The sequence below is a fragment of the Magnolia sinica genome, chromosome 11 (genome assembly GCF_029962835.1).
Source record: "Magnolia sinica isolate HGM2019 chromosome 11, MsV1, whole genome shotgun sequence".
NCBI classification, from domain to species: Eukaryota; Viridiplantae; Streptophyta; class Magnoliopsida; order Magnoliales; family Magnoliaceae; genus Magnolia; species Magnolia sinica.
Genome location: NC_080583.1, coordinates 71,569,888 through 71,590,230, shown reverse-complemented (window position 1 = coordinate 71,590,230; position 20,343 = coordinate 71,569,888). Strand labels below are relative to the sequence as shown.

General features: G+C 39.5%; 1 protein-coding gene across 2 annotated transcripts in view; it reads left to right on the top strand.

The window, feature by feature from the left end:
• The window catches only part of LOC131219327 (probable methyltransferase PMT5), a 55,733-nt gene extending 35,592 nt beyond the window's left edge, over positions 1 to 20,141 (top strand). Inside the window, exons 4-8 of one of the 2 annotated variants that reach the window (XM_058214406.1) lie at positions 1,525 to 1,750; positions 2,352 to 2,533; positions 2,732 to 3,035; positions 13,626 to 13,761; positions 19,310 to 20,141. In XM_058214406.1, coding sequence (XP_058070389.1) covers positions 1,525 to 1,750; positions 2,352 to 2,533; positions 2,732 to 3,035; positions 13,626 to 13,761; positions 19,310 to 19,489 — 1,028 coding nt within the window. In that variant the 3' untranslated portion in view covers positions 19,490 to 20,141. Of the gene's footprint in view, positions 1 to 1,524; positions 1,751 to 2,351; positions 2,553 to 2,731; positions 3,036 to 13,625; positions 13,762 to 19,309 lie in introns of those variants that run through there. The other variant, XM_058214405.1, reaches the window with a different exon arrangement.
• The last annotated feature ends 202 nt before the right edge of the window (positions 20,142 to 20,343 follow it).

Here is a 20,343-nt window from a genome sequence, read left to right as displayed (position 1 = left end):
AAAATCTGGTCAGATTTGCTCAAGGTCTTCAACTCATCAGGGATGATGCCGGCGTTAGTTCTTTTGTTTAGAATGTGGCATGAAGCGCAGCTCTCTAATCCTTCTCGGATCCCATGAGGCCATGACGAATGTCGCTTTTAGCTGTCTTATGGAATATTTGGGGGGGAGTGTAACACTAGTTGTTTTCGTAACAAAGAATGTCTGTGGGAAGAGGTTCTTTGGAAAATCAAAGGGGATATTGTGGATTGGGCTTGTTCATCCTGCTAAAGAGGATTCTTCTCTTGCACATTTTTTTTTTTTTTTTTTGTAAGTTTTAGTTTTCCTTTGCTGCCTTGTAGTTTTTCTTGGCTTGTTTTCAAGCTGTTTTTTAATAAATCATCTATTACTTGTCAATTTTATTATTATTATATAGAGAAGGAACAAATGTTGATCTAGGCCATCTATCATGTGGGGCCACCATTGGTTGTACACTCCTGCTTAAAAGTGACTTTGATTAAACGATCATAACCAACCCACTAGTGGCCATGAAAATAAATGGTCCATATTGACTATGCTAAATGCTTGATCATTGATTTGGACTGCCCATCATGCGTGGTTGTGTTGCCCATCCCTCCCAAAAATTCACTTTGATTGCATCACCCTAATCATCCAATCCACGATAATGAAATGGATGATCCAGTTTTCTACTATAGAAGGCTAGATCATTGTATATCATTTGGGTTTCTGCCTTTGATGGTGCATTCCCACCAAAAAAATACTTTCATACAATGATGCAAATTGTTTGATCAATGAATGGGAAATGGAATATCCATCTTTATTATGTTAGAAAAGTCTAATCGTTGATCTAGGCCGTCCATATGGGTCACACCTTTCATTGCCCATGTCACCTGAAAGTTACTTTGATCTTATCATCTTTATCATCTGATTGATTGTTAGGAAATGGATGATCCATATTATTCTACTAGAAAAAGGAGTAATCACATCATGTGGGGCCCACCTTTGATTGCACATCTCTCTCAAAAATATCTTTCATCTCTTGATCTTTGTCATCACATCAATGGATGGGAAATGAATGGTTTATTTTATATATTAGAAAAAGGTCTACTAATGATTTAGACTGCTTCTCAGTGGGGCCCACCTTTGAGTTGGATAATGGGTGCTATTGTTTTATAAATTTTCCAGCTTTCCCAGGGAATTTTTTTCCTCAGCTTTTTGTGGAAATAATTCTGAGAAAAGTTGGGAAAATGGGGCCTGTTGGAAATTACAAAACAAGAAGAAGGAGAAGAAGAAGAAACCTAACACATCCCTTGGAAAAGCTAAGATTTTTTTATTTATTTATTTTTTTTATTATTATTATTATTTTTTGGTGGGCCCAGGTAACAAACTGGTGTGCAAAGAAAATGTCTGATTTCTTGCGTGGCAGAACCTGCATAAATGTTGTGTTTGGAGATCAAGTTTCTTAACCATGCATAGTGTGTTTCGATCACTGATTTGTTCCACTCTAACAGTGTTTATTGAAAGCAGATGGAGCATTCCTTATTGAAGTGGATCGGATGCTTAAGCCTGGAGGTTACTTCGTTTTGACATCACCCACAAGCAAACCTCAACCAGCTTCACAAAATGGGAAGAACAGAATCATGTTCATGCGAGTTGAGGATTTTACCCAGAAAATTTGTTGGAGTTTATTATCTCAGCAAGATGAGACTTTCATTTGGCAGAAAACAGCTGACATTAATTGCTTTGCATCTCGGTGTGGTTCATAATTTTCACTTTTGTCCTGAATAAAATTTTGCTTCATTTTCTTGTTGGCCTTCTAAAATAAAATGTTAACCTTTTTTCTTTTTCTTTTTCCAATGTTATTCATTTGAGAGTTTTGCTAACCCCGCAAGCTTGTACAGTGCACGCCAACACGTGTGCCAATGTGGAACAAAGGTGCAATATCCAAGTCATCCATCATCAGGTATTCCTCATTATGAAGATGCCCTGGGCCCTGGCCTGAAGATTAGGCCAGTCCCCTCAAGAATGCCATATTGGCAAAAAAAAAAAAAACCGGGTGGCTTAGAGAGCCTTGCCCAAGTTTTGTGGAGCCATCCATTTGTTCAAGCACCATGGCTCACCAGATGAGAGACCAGCCTGGTTTTGGCCCAGGCATCAACATGGTGGGTCAAATGACGGACAGCCTGGATGTCAGACACACGTGCAGGTGCAGCCAGACCGGTGCAGCTTGTCTAGGTCTGCTTTGTACTCGCCCATGGGATTAGTGAACCTCATATTTTACAGTTATGGTTCTCTGTAATGCTTCTTTACAAGGAAAATTCATTATACTGTATTTATTCTGGTTTCCATTGTAGGAAGCAGGGGGGCATACCTCCTGTTTGTAAAGATGAGAAAGGTGTGGAGTCATATTATCAACCCCTTCTTTCATGTATAATAGGAAATACCAGCAGACGTTGGATTCCCATACAAAACAGATCCTACTGGCACACAGATGCGCAATTGAGCTCATATGAACTTGCTCTCCATGGAAAGTATTGTTTTGGTGGATTGTTTTTGTGAGTTTTAGTGTCAGCTCTTCTTTCCTTATTTCATATTGTAATTTTCTGCTGCATTTGTGGGTTGATTATTTTGGTGTCTGAAATGTGATGGACTTTGTGAAACTCATTCCTCTTGAATTTAAAAAAAGTTAATTCTGCCCTAATGCTAGTGTCCTGACTCTTGTTGATCTTTGCAGGGGTCCATCTCGAGGATTTTCTTGAAGATTCACTTGTCTGGAGATCAGCGCTGAAAAACTACTGGTCTTTGCTTACACCTTTGATCTTTTCGGACCATCCAAAGAGGCCGGGTGATGAAGACCCCTTACCTCCATTTAACATGATGCGCAATGTAATGGACATGAATGCTCATTATGGAGGATTAAATGCTGCACTTCTGGAGGCAAGGAAATCAGTTTGGGTGATGAATGTCGTCCCCATTAGAACCCCCAATACACTTCCTTTGATACTAGAACAAGGCTTTGCTGGTGTTTTGCATGACTGGTAAACCATCTCCTATTGATTTAACTTTTCCTTTTTTGTTGTTGTTGTTTAGAATCTGGACAATCTGGACATTGGTTCGAGAGCTGGGTGTAAAATAAACATCAGTAAAAAATTTCTCATTCTCTTAAGAAAACCATCAGCAGCCTTTTTATATCACATTACTTACATTTTTTAAGCACTTCCATAACTTAATTTCTTTTTTTTTTTTTTTTTTTCTTTTTAAATGGTAATTTCTTGACTTTCGTTATCCAAGTATAAATTTTCAAGAATTTGAAGTTCCCAAGGAATCCAGATTAGTTTGGTGTACTTGTTAGTATTTCCTCAGGTCTAGCCTATGATATACACTTGCCACAATAGGTTAAGTTGTGGTGACTCATCCACTAGAAACATGGAATACATGCATCTTGATCGAAACTAAGTAGCGGAGTGGGTGACATTATGGATGGGAGTTGTTGGATTGTTTTTCAAAATGCGGTGGAATTAAAACCTTTTTTTTTTTTTTTTTAAATGATCAGATTTTGTATTAGCCCTAATGGATCCCCGTTTTGATAATCTCAATTTTCTATAAATAATAAAAATATAGATCAATTATTAGAGCTTACATGATTGAAAACACATGTTGTGATCTTAATCTTGTCACTGTCGATCTTCCAAACCAAGATCTCTCCCTGATCTATCTTAGTTAAAGGAGAGATGGGAACCAAATAGGTCAGCCCCGGAATAGGGCCAGGCTAAACCACACCGTCCACACATAGGTGGACCCCACACATTTATGCACTTGTGATGAATGGAGGAGAGTTCTCTCTCTGTCTACAAGTTGACGCCCAAAGGGGGACATCTAAGTCTCTCTCCGTCTTTGGCTCTCCCTTTTAGATAGGATCTATTTATAAGGAACATTTTTAGTTCCTGAGGAGACACCAGTTATGGTATTCCATTACCCTACAGTTTTCCATATTTCCCTCTTCATTGGAATCCTATGTTCCTGCTTTATGCCATGCATATCCGATCCAATCCTTCCACTACCGTGACTATCCACCAAAGACCCAGTGCCCATGCAGATCAAGTGATGGACCCTCAAATATGGACTATTAGATTATCATCAAGTGTGATCAAAACATTTTTAACAATTAAAACAAAAAGTTTAATGGTAGAAAACATTTTCAAAGCCTTTAAAAACCTTTCCGAGTGCTGGACCCAATGGAAAAACTGGTTAATGAAATTTGATCTTTTAGATCTATGCCATAAATAAGTTCTTAGGAAACCAGTGGATTCCTTGTTAGCTAATGCGAGTATTAATGGACCTTGATAGATGCCTTTAGACACACCCGCTTTTCGTAGCCACTTGATGATCTCGTAAAGTGAGTCAGAGCACAAATAATTAAAGATCTTGACCCTCAAATGTCCTCAAGCCTAAGGATTAATCGGATCCAATGCACCCTCAAGTTGGTCATTATCCAGGCATAATGGGCCCTAGTCTAGAGACTTGACCTTGATCCACCAATGCAAGTCCCTAATAGGTCCAAACCAGGAGCCTGTATCCATGGCTCACTTACACTCTCATGTGGTGTAGGGTGAATGCTCACTGACCCGTCGTCATGCCTGATTGTGGAGACTTTCATCCTATCTCATCATCAATTCCCTTACATAGGATGATCATATCCATCACCATGATGATGACAACAATCACATGTTTGTCCTATAACCTACTAGATGGCCATGGTATAACAGGCTACTGATATCCATGGACCACAACTCCCATTGGTTAGTGACTGTCGTGTCTAGTCTCAAGTTCCTAAGGACAACTAGAGGAAATTCCTCTCTCCTTTAACCCATGTTTATGTATGCTTTAGGCACCTCCACATATTAATTAACGTAAGCAATGTGTCCATCTAGGACCCTTGGTCATCATGATCTATGGTTGAGATCTTCGATATCTTATCCACATCACCAATGGACAGGGTTCACATTGGTTTTCTAGGCACATCTCCAATAGGAGCATAGGCCGAAAATCATGGCAATCAGATGATTCTAACTATCCAATTCATGAGCATCAAATTGATGGTCAAAAAGAAAATGGTCACTGGTCCAAACTCAACAAATGGAAGCAGGAGTTTTTGTCTAAACAATCGGATTTTGGCTATGCTCCCATCATGGCGGTCATGATTTAGATGATATGACGTCTAGATTGACAATTTAACATACACTTATGCTACATGTTTGGTGGACGAACTATCATCATTTTATAGTCTGGTAAAGGCAAGCTAGATCTAGCCCATTTCCTGCTTGAATTTGAAACAACGAATATTAGATTTTCTGAAATATGCAAAACATAAAAGCAAACATAAATTTCAGGGTGAAGAAAGGTCATATTGATATCTTATAATCTAAAAAAGCTGACATTAAACTTGGAAAAGCAATCCAGTGCTCTTAGAGAACTACAAGTTATAGTGCTCCTACTTGCATCTGAAAATTGGGCAGTCCGATAGATCAACATGGACTGTTGATACAGGACATGAAATTAAATATGACATGCAAGATTTCAAGCTTTAGATCATACCAATTTTAAACAATCACAAAATTCCACGTCCCACATACGATCAAACATTCAACAAGGGGAATCTACGGGGGTCCAAGCCTACACAAGTTTAGGGATGGATCAAATAAAATTATAAACCAAACAATGCCCAAAAGAGTGTAAGATTCATCCAATCTTGCAAAGGATTGTTCCCCATTTCAAGAGATTCACCATGTTTCAAGTCAGGGGAAAATCTAGGGTTTGTAAAAGTTGGAAATACTTGGAATTGGGGATTATCTATGGTTAGGGTTGGAGATTTAAGGCGAGAGAGGGGAAAAAGAGAAGAAATCCAGAACTTGAGACGCTCCACGCGAGTGGACAACAACCTGGCCCAGGCGCACGTGTGTGAGTCCCTATCTGCACGTGTGTGGGGCCCACAGAATCGGAAAATGACTTCTAGGGTTTGGTCGGCCAGGGGAGGCCCACTCTCACACCAATTTTCGTGTCGATCCGCAGCCTGGTGTGTGTTTGGTGCTTTGCCGAAGTTTCAGCCCCCTGGAGGGCCAGAATCTGAAAATCTGCTGTGGAAGAGAACTTGGGTACAAGAAAAAGGTGAATCTGAAGATGGGAGGGTCGTTGAAGATGATGAATGTGGGGTGTAGGAAGTGGGGATGATTTGGGATGGTTGTGGCTTTGCACCACAGTAGTTAGCCCTTCGAGGAAGGGAGGGTTTCGCACCCAATTAGCTTCTTCAACTCAGAGGGATAGAGAAGAAGAAAAAACGTAGAATTTTATTCATAAACTTCAATGAAAAATACCTACATGGGGTTGCCTATTTATAAGAAAACCCTAAACCCCAAAAGCTGCGCCATGTGCGCACACTAATACTTAGAGATGAAGTAACAAAAATAACAACTAATCTACGCAATCAAAACCGTTCATGATGTTTCTAATAATGATAATAACCAAAAATCAAAATCGTAGATCATCTAGGGTAGTGGGCTACGCTCATGAGATCCAATGGTGGAATCCACATGATGATCGGGTCCACTCCAATGCTCCATAGCATAGCCTCCTAATTAAGAGGTCCTCCATAGATGCAGTCGTTGATCCAGATCGATAGTGGGACCTTCCTCCTCCTTGAGTACGTGCGAAGGGTGGGGGGCGTGCACATGCGCATGATGTCCCCATTAACTCTCCCTGGCTGCAAAGGTTTCGCCACTGGCGAAACAAAACTCCTGAACCGCTCCGAGATGTCAGGATCAAGTCTCTGAAGCTCCTCTTCAGTGAGCCACGTACTGTCTAAAGCTGGGCATGACTTCCACTTGATCAGGAACTTTTGAAACCCGTCGTCCGACGTCGATACTATCTAATGGTTCAGAATATCCTCTATCTCCCCTCTGGGTGTGAGAATGATAGGTATGGGAGGTCACGACTGGGAAGATGGGTCGGGAAGGGGCCATGGATCAAGGGAAAGGTTTGGAAAATCGGGATGGTTAGGTGAAAGGCTGGACGATGTATCAGTGGTCCCCTGAAATGCAATTAGATCTTCCACATTGAATGTGGAACTAATTCCCATGGAAGGTGGAAGATCTACCACATACGCATTGAGACCGTTTCGTTTTATAATTTTGAATGGTCCATCACTATGCGCATGTAATTTACGAACAACTCCCTAAGAGTACCGCTCTGGCCTGATGCGGACCATCAGAGTCCCTTACATTGAATTCCTTGAATCGTTTATGTTGGTCTGCAGAAATTTTGTAATATTCATTACTAGTATTGATCTTTCACCTAATTTCTTGATGCAATGAATGAATGTGATGTGTAAAGGACTCTGCAGACTCTGATGGCCTATGGGACAGGGACATAAGGACAAGATCAATAGACTTCCTATAACCAGTAATGACTTTAAAAGGGCTTAAACCTGTGGATCTATTGACAGAGCTATTAAATGCAAACTCGGCGATAAGTAGTACAGTGTCCCACGTCCTGGTGTGCTCCCCCACTAAACACATGAGCAAGTTTCCTAAGCTCCTATTGACCACCTCAGTCTAACCATCGGTTTGAGGGTGGTAGGTAGAAGAGAATTGGAGCCTAGTATTCATAATATGTCATGGTGTCTTCCAAAAATAACTCATGAATCTCATGTCACGGTCAGACACTGTGGTTTTGGGTAATCCATGAAGCTTCACGACCTCACTAAAGAACAACTTGGCAACATGAGATGCGTTAGAGGTCTTTGAACAAGGAATGAAGTGGGCCATTTTAGAAAAAGGTCCACGACAACAAATATGGAATCGTGTTTCCGAATAGTCTTGGGGAGCCCAAGCATGAAGTCCATACTGATGTCCCGCTAAGGGGCGAATGGAACTGACAAAGGTGTGTATAGCCCTGTATTCTGTTTTTTTGCTTTACTAGTTGACAAGTACGACACTACCCTATAATTTTGACCACGTCTCGCTTGAGGCTTGGCCAATAGAATCTATCCTCCACTAGGGCAATGGTCTTGTCTCGACCAAAATGACTCGTGACCGTTCCTGAATGTAACTCCCTGACAACAAAATCACGGAGAGAGGTGCGAGGTATGCACAAAAGGTCACTCCTAAAGAAATATCCGTCCACTATCAAGTACTCACTGCTAGCTCTTGACGGACTCTCTAACAACGATGTGTACACAACTCTAAAATCTGGGCACTCAGAATAATCCTCTCTGACACGCTCTTGCCCCGTGACTTCGACACTCGTGGTATTGAGTAACTCGACTTGATGACTCAACGCGTCGGCAAACTTATTCTCTACACCGACCTTGTTCTTAAGCACAAAAGTGTATTCTTGAAGGAACTGGACCCACTTAGCGTGTCTAGGCTTTAATTTCTTCTGAGAGTTCAGATATCTCAAGGCCTTGTGATCCGAGAACAAGACGAATTCTTGCGGCAATAGATAAGGACGCCAGTGGCGCAACGACCGTTCTACCACATATAATTCTTTGTCATATGTGGAGTATTTTTGCTCCGCATATAATTCTTTGTCATATGTGGAGTATTTTTGCTTCGCCTCATTCTGTTTCTTACTAAAAAAGGCGACAGGGTGCCTTTCCTGAGTAAGTACTCCTCCTATGCCAACTCCTGAGGCGTCGCATGCGACTTTAAAAACTTTCGAAAAATCCGGAAGTCGCGTGACTGGAGCTTCGGTCATCCTGACTTTATCTCCCTGAAGGCCTTCGAGGCTGCCTTTGTCCATTGAAACTCTCTTTTTTTTATGCAATCTGTGATGGGAGCCATAATGGAACTGAAGCCTCGAATGAACCATTTATAGAAGGTGGCCAAGCCGTGAAAGCTGCGCACCTCGTGAATATTGCAGGGTTTAGGCCAATTGACAATAACTTTGACCTTCTCGGGTTCCGCCGACACACCTTCAGCTGACACAACAAGACCTAAGAAGATAACACTACTAGACATAAACGCACACTTCTTTAGGTTGGCGTACAATTTCTCGGTTCTAAGGATCCCACAAACCTGCCTCAAATGGTTGAGGTGTTGTTCCTTGGTTATACTATAAATCAGGATATCATCAAAGTAGACGACCAGAAACTCCCCCATGAAGGGCCCCAACACTTGGGTCATCACATGCATGAAGGTACTTAGGGCATTAGTCAGCCCAAAAGGCATGTCTAGCCACTCATATAGCCCATCCTTTGTCTTGAAGACCATTTTCCACTCATCACCAGGGCGTACACGGATTTGGTGATAACCAGTTTTGAGGTCAATTTTCAAGAAGATAGTAGCGTTAGCCATCATATCCAACATGTCATCAAGACGCAGTATGAGAAACCAATACTTGACTGTGATTTTGTTAATGGCCCTACTAGCAATACACATCCTCCATATGTCATCCTTCTTAGGCGTAAGAAGGGCGGGCATGGCACACAGGCTCATGCTCTCTCGAATGAAAACCTTTTCTAGGAGCTCATCAATCTGTCTCTTCAACTCTGCATACTCTTTTGGGTTCATTCTGTAATGAGGGAGGTTTGGTAGAGTCACTCCAGGGACTAAATCAATGGCGTGCTGTATATCTCTCATAGGGGGAAGCTCATCTAGTAGATCCTCAAGAAAGACATTACGAAACTCATCCACTACCGGAGTGGCCTCAGTGGGTAACTCTACGCTAGCCTCTGGTGCACTCTCCCTAGCCACAAGGGCGTACACTATCGAGTCCGACTCAGTCTCTCGCTCAAAGTCTTTGGCATTTAGAATATGGGGAGGCTTAGACTTGAACTTCGATTCCTTCAATTCTTTTGAGTCGCTCACACTACTCTGTGTGGTGGACTCCTTTCCAGTTGTGTTCTTGGGTGGAAATGGATTTAGCTTGACTTTCTTGCCCTCAAACCAGAATGTACACACATTCGAACGACCAAATATGGTGACATCCTTGTCATAGAGCCAGGGCCTACCCAGAATGATGTGGCCAACATCCATGGGGACAACATCACACCAAAGTGTCTTTATATAATCCAAACTGAATAGGTACAAGACAACGGTGCGAGACTGGAATAGAAGTTTCATCAACCCAAGACGCTCTATATGGTTGAAGATGGGCTTCAAGCTTCAAGCCCAAATGGCTCACAGTGCCAGTTGATGATACGTTGGCACAACTACCACTATCCACGATCATCTTGCAGCTCTTATCACCATATTTTGCATAAGTATATAAGATCATGTTGCGGTGCCAATCGTCGGTATTCTTGGCTTGTGCAAAGACGCGTAACGCACAACTGCAAGGGTCACAGACTCTTGCGCTCCCTCTTCCTCATCGCTAGGGGTTTCTGCCGGTTCATATTCTTCCTCCTCAATGTCACTTCCTGGGGGCACTACTTCTACTTGTCCATCAATAAGGAACACCTTGGTGTCCTCTTTCGTGCCACACTGATGGGCAAAGTGACCAAACCCCTGACATCTAAAACAGCTAGTTGCATTACTTTTGCGCAAGCTAGACCCGACAACTCCTTTACCCTTATCATCCTTGGGCCTAGACTGAGAACTACTGGAAGGCTTGTATTAATATCCAGTACTGGGCTTAGCCCCAGAAGGGTTGGCCTTAGCGCCAGAATCACGAAACTCAAACTGCCTTCTCACAGATAATTTGAGGTATTGCTCGACCTCCAACACTACTTATACATCTGTTCAAGAGTGTCTATGTTCTTGGTGAGCAACTCTCTCCTAATGTCAGAACGGAGGCCCATCTTAAATCGAGCAAGAGTGAGTACAGGATTCTCTTCAACTTTACATCGGGTCAAGTACTCTTCGAACTTCTCAATATATTCAGCCAACCTTGTCGAAGAGACTATCATTCCTCAACCAACGTCAAGTGATAAGAGAAAGAGAGGTACTTTTCCTTAAAAGTTTCTTTCATTTATCCCCAATGGACTATTAGGGGCTTTCTTGACATTTCTTTCTTTCGTTCCACAGGAGCCCAAAACCTCTTTGCTTGGTCCACAAGTTTTATCTTGGCAAATCGGATTCGACGAGCATCCGACATATCATACCACTCAAAATAGTGGTCCATATCTGCCAACTAATCTAGAAAAGCTTTAGGGTCCAAGTCGCCATCTAACGTAGGGGCCTTTACTCTAATTCCCTTGAAGAGTTGCGTATCTGGGTCATAATGATCATGATACCCCTCGTAGGGTCGGTGCACGGGTGCGCGCTCATGACCCATTCCTTGGCCACCCCCATTCCATTGTCTATCCTCCTGACCACCTGCCTGAGATTGGGCATCTTCCCTAATGGTGGAGTTTGCCCGGGTGGAGGTCTCTAGTTGGGTAACGAACACATTAAGCTGTTAAAAGCATTGGTCAATACGTTGTTCCAAGCACCTACCCAAAGACTCAAACTGCCGGGTTATGTTGTTCATTGACTATTGTAATTGCTCAATGTTTAGTGTAGGGTGCAAACCAAAACCACGACCAGTACGTGTGGGCATACAACCACTTACTCAACTCAAAGACCCTCTAATACAACTATATGTGTCTAAATGAGACTAAATGATCCTATAAGACTCTATATGAGGGAAACTACACAACGCTACTAAAATTCCAGCAATATAATTGGCCAAATAATTTGTTAACAGAAAATTCAGCCATGAAACTTGGGGATTTTCTGGCAACAGAAAATTCAGCAACCCATATTGTGAATGATGGGTCCTAGACAGCCCTATATGAGGAGGACTTGGTGCAACATAGACATAAATAAACTAAACCCTAAACATGCAATGCATTCCCCTATGAAAACCGTAAGCTCTGATACCAAATTTGATGCAGGACATGAAATTAAAAATGACATGCAAGATTTCAAGCTTTAGATCATACCAATTTTAAACAATCACAAAATTCCAAGTCCCACAAACGATCAAACATTCAACAAGAGGAATCTACGGGGGTCTAAGCCTATACAAGTTTAGGGCTGGATCAAGTAAAATTATAAACCAATCAATGCCTAAAGGAGTGTAAGATTCATCCAATCTTGTAAAGGATTGTTCCCCAATTCAAGAGATTCACCATGTTTCAAGTCGGGGAAAAATCTAGGGTTTGGAAAAGTTGGAAATACTTGGAATTTGGGATTATCTATGGTTAGGGTTGGGGATTTAAGGCGAGAGAGGAGAAAAAGAGAAGAAATCCAGAACCTGAGATGATCCACGCGAGTGGAGAGCAACCTGGCCCAGGCGCACGTGCGTGAGTCCCTGTCCGCACGTGTGTGGGGCCCACGGAATCGGAAAACAACTTCTAGATTTTGGTCGGCCAGGGGAGGCCCACTCTCACACTAATTTTCGTGTCGATCCGTGGCCTGGTATGTGCGTGGTGCTCCGCCGAAGTTTCAGCCCCTTGGAGGGCCAAAATCTGAAAATCTGTTGTGGAAGAGAACTTGGATACAAGAAAAAGGTGAATCTGAAGATGGGAGGGCTGTGGAAGATGATGGATGTAGGGTGTAGAAGGTGGGGATGATTTGGGATGGTTGTGACTTCGCATCATGGTAGTTAGCCCTTCGAGGAAGGGAGGGTCTCGCACCCAATTAGCTTCTTCAACTCAGAGGGACAGAGAAGAAAAAAAATGCAGAATTTTATTCATAAACTTCAATGAAAAATACCAACATGGGGTTGCCTATTTATAAGAAAACCCTAAACCCCAAAAGTTGCGCCATGTGATCACACTAATTCTTAGAGATGAAGTAACAAAAATAACAATTAATCTACACAATCAAAACCGTTCATGATGTTTCTAATAATGATAATAACCAAAACTCAAAATCATAGATCATCTTGGGTAGTGGGCCACGCTCATGAGATCCAATGGTGGAATCCACATGATGATCGGGTCCATTCCAATGCCCTATAGCACAGCCCCCTAACTAAGAAGTCCTCCATAGATGTCGTCGTCGATTCAAATCGATAGTGGGGCCTTCCTCCTCCTTGAGTACGTGCAGAGGGTGGGGGGGCTTGCACCTGCGCATGATGTCTCCATCAACTGTCCATTAGGTCTAGCGCACATTTCATGGGCGACCATGGAAAAATTACACATATAGGATGATTCTCACCATCCAATTAACAGCCTATAAAATGCGCAGTCATGATCTTTCATACAATAATAGGTCCAATCAACAATTTGAGTCATCTACTTGTTGGGGCCTCATGGATTACTTATGGTTTTAAAGAATCACAGTCAGGAAATCTCAACCATCCCATCCATGGCTTGGCAAAAAGATGGCTCAGAAAAGAAGGCAAACTTACGGATGGCTCATATAATCCTGCTGGTGTGGTTCAAATTTTCTCACTCTTGTGAATCTGTACAAGGCCTAATCTTTTTTGTCCTCACCACCTTTGGAAACTGCCCGAATTAGCAGTAATTTATTACATGAATAAACAATTTATGACAGTAATTTCCTCAGCTGTTGGAGAACTACTAACTGATTTACACATTACTTTGTATTGCAAAATAAAATCACATCTCTTGGTTATTGTCTTAAATTTTGAACATAGAATGGATTTCTCACATGCAGTGTGTTCCTGTCATTTTTGTGCAGGTGCGAACCATTCCCCACATACCCTCGGACATATGACATGCTTCATGCAGCGGTTCTCCTTTCACACATTCTCTTTTCAGAAGCATGTGACATGGCGGATGTGTTCTTGGAGATGGATCGGATTCTTCGCCCTGAGGTAGAAGATTAATCTAGTTCCTTTTATTTGAGTGCTTCACAATGAAGAATTATTGGATTATTATGGTGATGATAGAAAAAAGTTCGCCTCTTTTGAATACTGAAGTTGCCATGATTTAGGCTTTTGTCAAGACCCGAGAATAGCTTCTGTAATTGGAGATAGATTTGATTTGTACAAAAGTGTGAGTTCCCTTAAATGCATTCATTTCTAATTCTATCCTTGTCTTACCACTCATCCATCTCAACATCCTCATTTCAACTACACATCCTATGAACATTCTATTCCATAAAGCATGCTAGTCTTATATCCATCATATAAAATTTCCCTTTCTTTTGAGTGGTACACGACAATCACATAAAACTCCATAGGCAAATCTCCATTTCTTCCACTTCGCTTGATTTCTATCAGCGACACCTTTCTCTTAGTGATTTAAGTATCGGTATCAATGCATGTATCACACCCTTGGGGTATGGAAACCTATCGATATTGCATGGGAAATATCGCATGTGTTGCAACATGTATTATTGTTTTTTGGAAACATTGGGAAATTGGTTGAATTTTTCAACGAAACTTCAAGGGATATTAAAAAAGACATTATTACACACTTTAAACTCAAAATATTGCTTAAAAAAAGTAAATATAATAAGTTTCCTTAGTATAGGGTCCTCAACTATGCATTGTCTACAGAAGTGATGCAATTATATTCAAAATCAGTTCATGTAATTTATAAATTGTAGAAGACATGTATGAAAACACAACCGATACATTTAAAAATCAAAAAGAATATTAAGAACAACAAATAATATCATCTCAAATATTTTCACAAAATTTAAATTAAAATTAAAATATAAAGGGATTTTTACTACCAAATTCCTCAGGAATCGACATTTTACCAAATAATGCCTAAATGATCAGAAATCACAAGGAGGTGCTTTTAGGGAGGGAAATTATGAAAATGGACTCATCTAAGTTTTTATTTAAAAAATTAGTGAAAGTCAAGACTTGTGGGACCCATGTGGTATTTGTATAAGATCCAAACGATCCAGCATATGCAACCTACCATGGTGATCATTCAAACAAAAAATCAGGCCTATCAAATCATTAGATGGGCTACACTTGAATTTGGATGTTTTAAGTGATGTATATTCTTTTTTAGTTATTGGTGCACCTTATGATTGGATCCGCCATATTTTTGGTTTGCCTAATAATCTTGTCGGTGTGCATCTGTTGGACGGGTTAGATGCCGTATGCATGCTATGTGGCCCATACAATTCTGGATTCTCAACCTTGTAAAGGAAAATAATAATAATAAGGGCAGTACTGTAATTTCTTATCTGAAAAAACACTTTTCGAGAACATCAGTTCTAGGAAGCACTATTTGGTAAAATCTGACTCCTAGAGGCATTTTGCGATAAAAATCCCAATAATAAATATAACAATCACCAATAATTCTATAATTCATATCATTTATTGCATATTGAATGGATTAATTGCTTACACTAAATTTGTCTTACAACGTGTGGTGCATTTATTTAAAAAATGCTTTTAATTTTTTATAATTAAAAAAATAAATTTATTTTTGAAAAAAATAAATAAATGAGTGTGGATGATTTTAAGAGTTAAGATCAAAGAATACTTATAAAGACACAAATATTAGGAACAAATAATATCTGGTCAATGTAATTTATTTATTTATTTTTTTAATTTTTCAATATTTTAATTAAAAAAGTTTTTTTTTCAAAAAATCTAAAAAGCTTTTTCAATCTATGGATCAGCTCTAAGCGCTCTCACATGATTTTTCCATCCTCCGTGGGTGAAGTCCGAGAAATTTTGGATTTTCCCTATATTCCTTAATTTTCTCCAAAATCAAAAATTGAAGGTCAAAATTCATTATTGAACATGCAAAACACGCAAAATCATGGATTAATAACTTCATTCTATAGACCTGAGCAAACAATTTAAATTAATAAAAACTCACCGATTGGGTTTCCAGTACCACACACTCTCTGATTTGGATTTTTGCACCCAAATCTCCTTCTCTATAAACTAATGAAAAGGAATCATTGAAATCCCCTTAGGAACGTAATCTCATATATATATATATATATATATATATATATATATAAGAAAATGTTTTTTGTTTTTAAGATTTTTGACAATTTTCTGTTTTTTTTTTTTTTTTTTCCCGCAAGGGGACTGATGCATCATTATGCATTGCACTTATCGACAATATAAGGCATTTTATAACTGCGATATTTTGAATATATTGGAATGTATCGAAATATCATCGATACATTGTGTTCTATCGTGATATTTTGATCGACACCCGAACTCCCCCCCTGTTGTTTTGTATTGGCTAGGTGTGATAGCAATAGTATCAGCTGCTACTATTGATATTTGAAATGTTGTTCTCAATCTCTCCACTCTTATCAACCCAAGATATGGAAAGTGGTCATTTTGAGAATTTTTTTTTTAATTTTATTTTTGAAATGGATTTTGAGAAACTTTTTGGTCAACAATCTTAACTAATTCCTCGTCCCACTCTTATTGTTACTAAATTGCATTCCATATACTATCTTCGTCACTGATTTTAATCCTTTAGTTCTAAAGCACCTGTCCATAAATCTAGCTTTGTGTTTATGCCCTCCCTTGTCTTGTCAATCAAAACTATGTCATTTGCAAAAAGCATACACCATAGGATCTCTTCCTACAAATACCTCGTTAACTCGTCCAACGTATAATAATTGGGAACTTACTTATCTCTCCAAAAGTGGTCCTCACATTTTCTATTGCTCCCTCATACATATCCTTAATTATGTCAAACTTGAAAGGAAGAGAAAGATCTATCTATTTTATTTAGTTATTCAGTTAAACCCATGATTGGTTATTGGAGCATATAACAACAACCATTTCATCGAACATGTTTCTTTTTTATTTTCCAATATCCTCTTGAAACTCCTTCCCAACATCCACCAGATTAACTCTCTAGGGACCCTATTGTAAGCTTTGTCCGAGTCAATAAAGACAATGTGGAGATCCCTCCTTGCCTTATATTTCTCTACCAATTGTCTTAAGTAGGAAAAGAGCTTCTGTAGTAGACCTCTTTGGCATGAAACCACATTGATTTCTGATACATTCATCTCATGCCTTAGTCTTTGTTCAATCACTCTTTCTAAAGTTTCATAGTATGGCTCATAAGTTTAATCCCATGATAGTTAGTGCAGATTTGTATGCTTCCTTTATTCTTGTAAATATGTACCACAGTACTCCTCCATTCGTCTGGCATTTTCTTTGATCATACAATCTTGTCAAACAACTTCGTCAATATCTCCCATACACTTCCAAACCTCTATTGGTGGCCTTTTCTGTTTTCACCTTTCTCAAAGCTTCTTTCGCTTCAGATATTCTAATCCTACAAAAGTATTCATGGAATCCAACGTCATTTATGGTTTCTTTTATCCTAATGCTTTCATGGTAATTGTCATTTAGCAAGTTCTAAAAATAGCTTCTCCACCTTTCATTGATATCATTATCCTTGACTAGCACTCTCTAATCATTGCTCTTATGCATCTAACATGATCTAGGTCCTTAGTCTCTCTCTCTCATTTTCGCAATCTCAATTTTGCAATTTTGAAGACATCTTTCTCACCTTCTTGTCCTAATCTATTGTAAAAATCATTGTAAGCCTTAAGTTTAGCCTCACTACTTTCTTAGTAATCTTTTGGCATTTGTGTATTGTTTAAGCTTTTCATTGTTTCTAAGCTCTTTGCCAAGCTTTGAAACATGAACGTTTTTCGTTAATAGCTTTTTGTCCATCATCATTCTACCACCAAGTTTTCTTATGTGGTTGGATTTTCCCTTTAGATACTCCTATATAACATCTTTGGCCACTTCCCTAATGCACCTAGCCATCTCATTCCACATAATGTTTACTTCTTCCTCGACATTCTACTTTCCTTCTTCTATCAATTTATTCATATAATATTGTTTTCTCTTTTTTAAATTCCACCACCTAGATTTTGGATACCAATTAATTTGATTCACATTAAGATGCTATTCATGTAACCCTATGGTATTTCCAACTTTCTCAATCCACCATCCTCTTTAACAACCATATTGTTTATCAAAATTTTCATATTTCTCAAGATTTTATAAAATTGTTTTTCTTATCATAAATACATGGTAAGGCCTCACTCTTTCTTTGTATTAAAGACTAATTCAATTATTTAATTCTTCAATTGTTATGTTTAAGTTTTTGGTTGAAACCTTGTCAGAATTTACAAGACTAGTCTAACTAATTTGGTTGACTCATGTCTTGATTCGTTGTTCAACCAAACTGATTTCTAGTTACTGGTTTTAGACTGTGCTAAATGCATCAAAACTCATCAAGGAGTAATAGGTCCTGGTTATTGTGGAAGGCGATTCCTCAAATATCATCATTTGAAGGCATTCTGAGTCTTGGAGACTATCTTTTGTTTTCAATGAAAATTTAGTCTCGCGTTCAGGCTGAACACATTGTTTTCCCACTTTGGCAGAGGAAATGAGTTGGCACTTGGCAGATTATCAAAGGCAGTGCCTTTCTCCATTCTCTTATAACTCGGAATTTAATCTCCTACCAATGCACTTCCTTTTTCTTGGAATGCAACTATCTTCACTTATAAAAATAAAATAAAATAAACAAATGTATAAAAACTATTAAAAATGAAACCACCAAAAAAGGGAAAAAAACTATTGAAGTTTTTCCTTCGCAGAGCAACCAACAAGATTTAACAACTTGGAACTGTACTTGCACTCGATGATGGCCTAAATCCAAATTGACATGAAACCACATATTCAATTTGACTGTTTTGAGATCAGAAGTGTATGCTTTAATCCGATTGTTCGAGTGTTTCAAGTACCGAATGGAATTTTTCTTTCTATAAGAAAGTTCCCATTTTGATCTCGAACTTATCTCTTGAATGAGTCAAGTGCATTTAGTGGAGGTATCGAAGATTTCAAACATATTTTCCAAACATTAGTGTCCGAGTTGCACAAAAGTACTGTTTGGACATAGCTTCCTTAAGCCACACACGTGTTCAGGTGGACCATCTACACAATAGCATGTCTCAACATGGCAGACAGGTTCACCATCCAAGCCATCCATTAGGTAATCAGATCTTGTTGATGTTCTTGCTCAAACATAAAGCTGGTCCCCTGAGCAGGCAGACAGACCACAATGATAGAAACAGGCACATGGATTAGAAATGTTTGGCCAAGTTTTTCTCAGCTGTAAATTTGTTTTGTAAACTATGTTCCTCCTAACTAGTGAACTGACCTGATTCTTAGGTCGGGGCATCTAGGTAGTGGTGCTCCTGTGCTGGATGGGTTTGATCCCATGCAAATATCCAATGTTGGCACATGCTGCATCTACAGGAGCTGCCTTGTACATGCTTGTGGGCTTAAGCAAAGCTCTTGGACATATATCAGCCAAATTGCATAGTTATATTGATATTTTTTCTTGATTGGTTTGATCTTGTGATTTCTTATATATTGTTTCCATGGTTGGCAGGGTTGGGTTGTTTTGCGTGATAAAACACAAGTGATAGAGAAAGCCCGCATGCTTGCAGCGCAAAACCGTTGGGATGCAAGGGTGATTGAATTCCAGAATGACGATGACCAGAGGTTGCTAGTTTGCCAGAAGCCATTTTTGAAGAAACTATCAGTGTATATTCCCACCAGCGGCTGCTAAAACTTCATAAATATGCATTTTTTAAACTACGTAAATATGCATTTTTTAGGTATTGTTTCATTCATTCATCCCATTCTTTCTGTTTTCTTCCTTTGTTTGGTTTCTCAACTCCGTCTCCATGTGTTCGACTCCGTCACTGTTATTACCAATGTGAGAGGCAGCGTTGGAATATGACTTTGTGCTGTTGGCCTGTAACTTATGATGAGCCATCTCAATTCGATAATGGATTCCTCACCAATAAAGACTATAAAAATGGTGGGACCCATCATGGATGGAGCATGGATGATCTGTTTGGTAGCTGTCTAATGGACAATTGAATAGGCGGGTGATTCCTCACCAATTCGATAAATAAAACAAAGGAAAGGATTCTGGACCAGTTTGCATGTACGCCAAAAATGGAAATTTTGGAGCCCATTGGAGGAGAGCAGAGTTCTGTCATCTGTGAGGTGGGTGATTGTGATTATCCCTCCATCGTAGATTTTCCTCACCGTATTGGGTTTTTTTTTTCCTTTTTGTAGAGCTTGCAAAACAGTCAAATCTTAGCTGTTGAGAGTGAAACTGCTGTATTAAAATCAACGGTGCATATTTGCTCCCATTTTTGTTTGTGAAACTGATTTGCAAAAGCTATTAATTGCAATGTAGTTTTATTATTGTCCCGAAGTCAATACATATAGCAACAAAAGCAATGATGCTCAATGGCCACACTTGCTGGATGGATGATGCTATTCCTCTTTTTCATGAAAGGGATATTTAAACTGACCTTTGCTATAAGCCCACACGCACCTCTAATACTCTATGGTGAATGACACTGTAGCAGAGAACTGCAAGAGTGGGGCCCACATTGATGTTTTAAT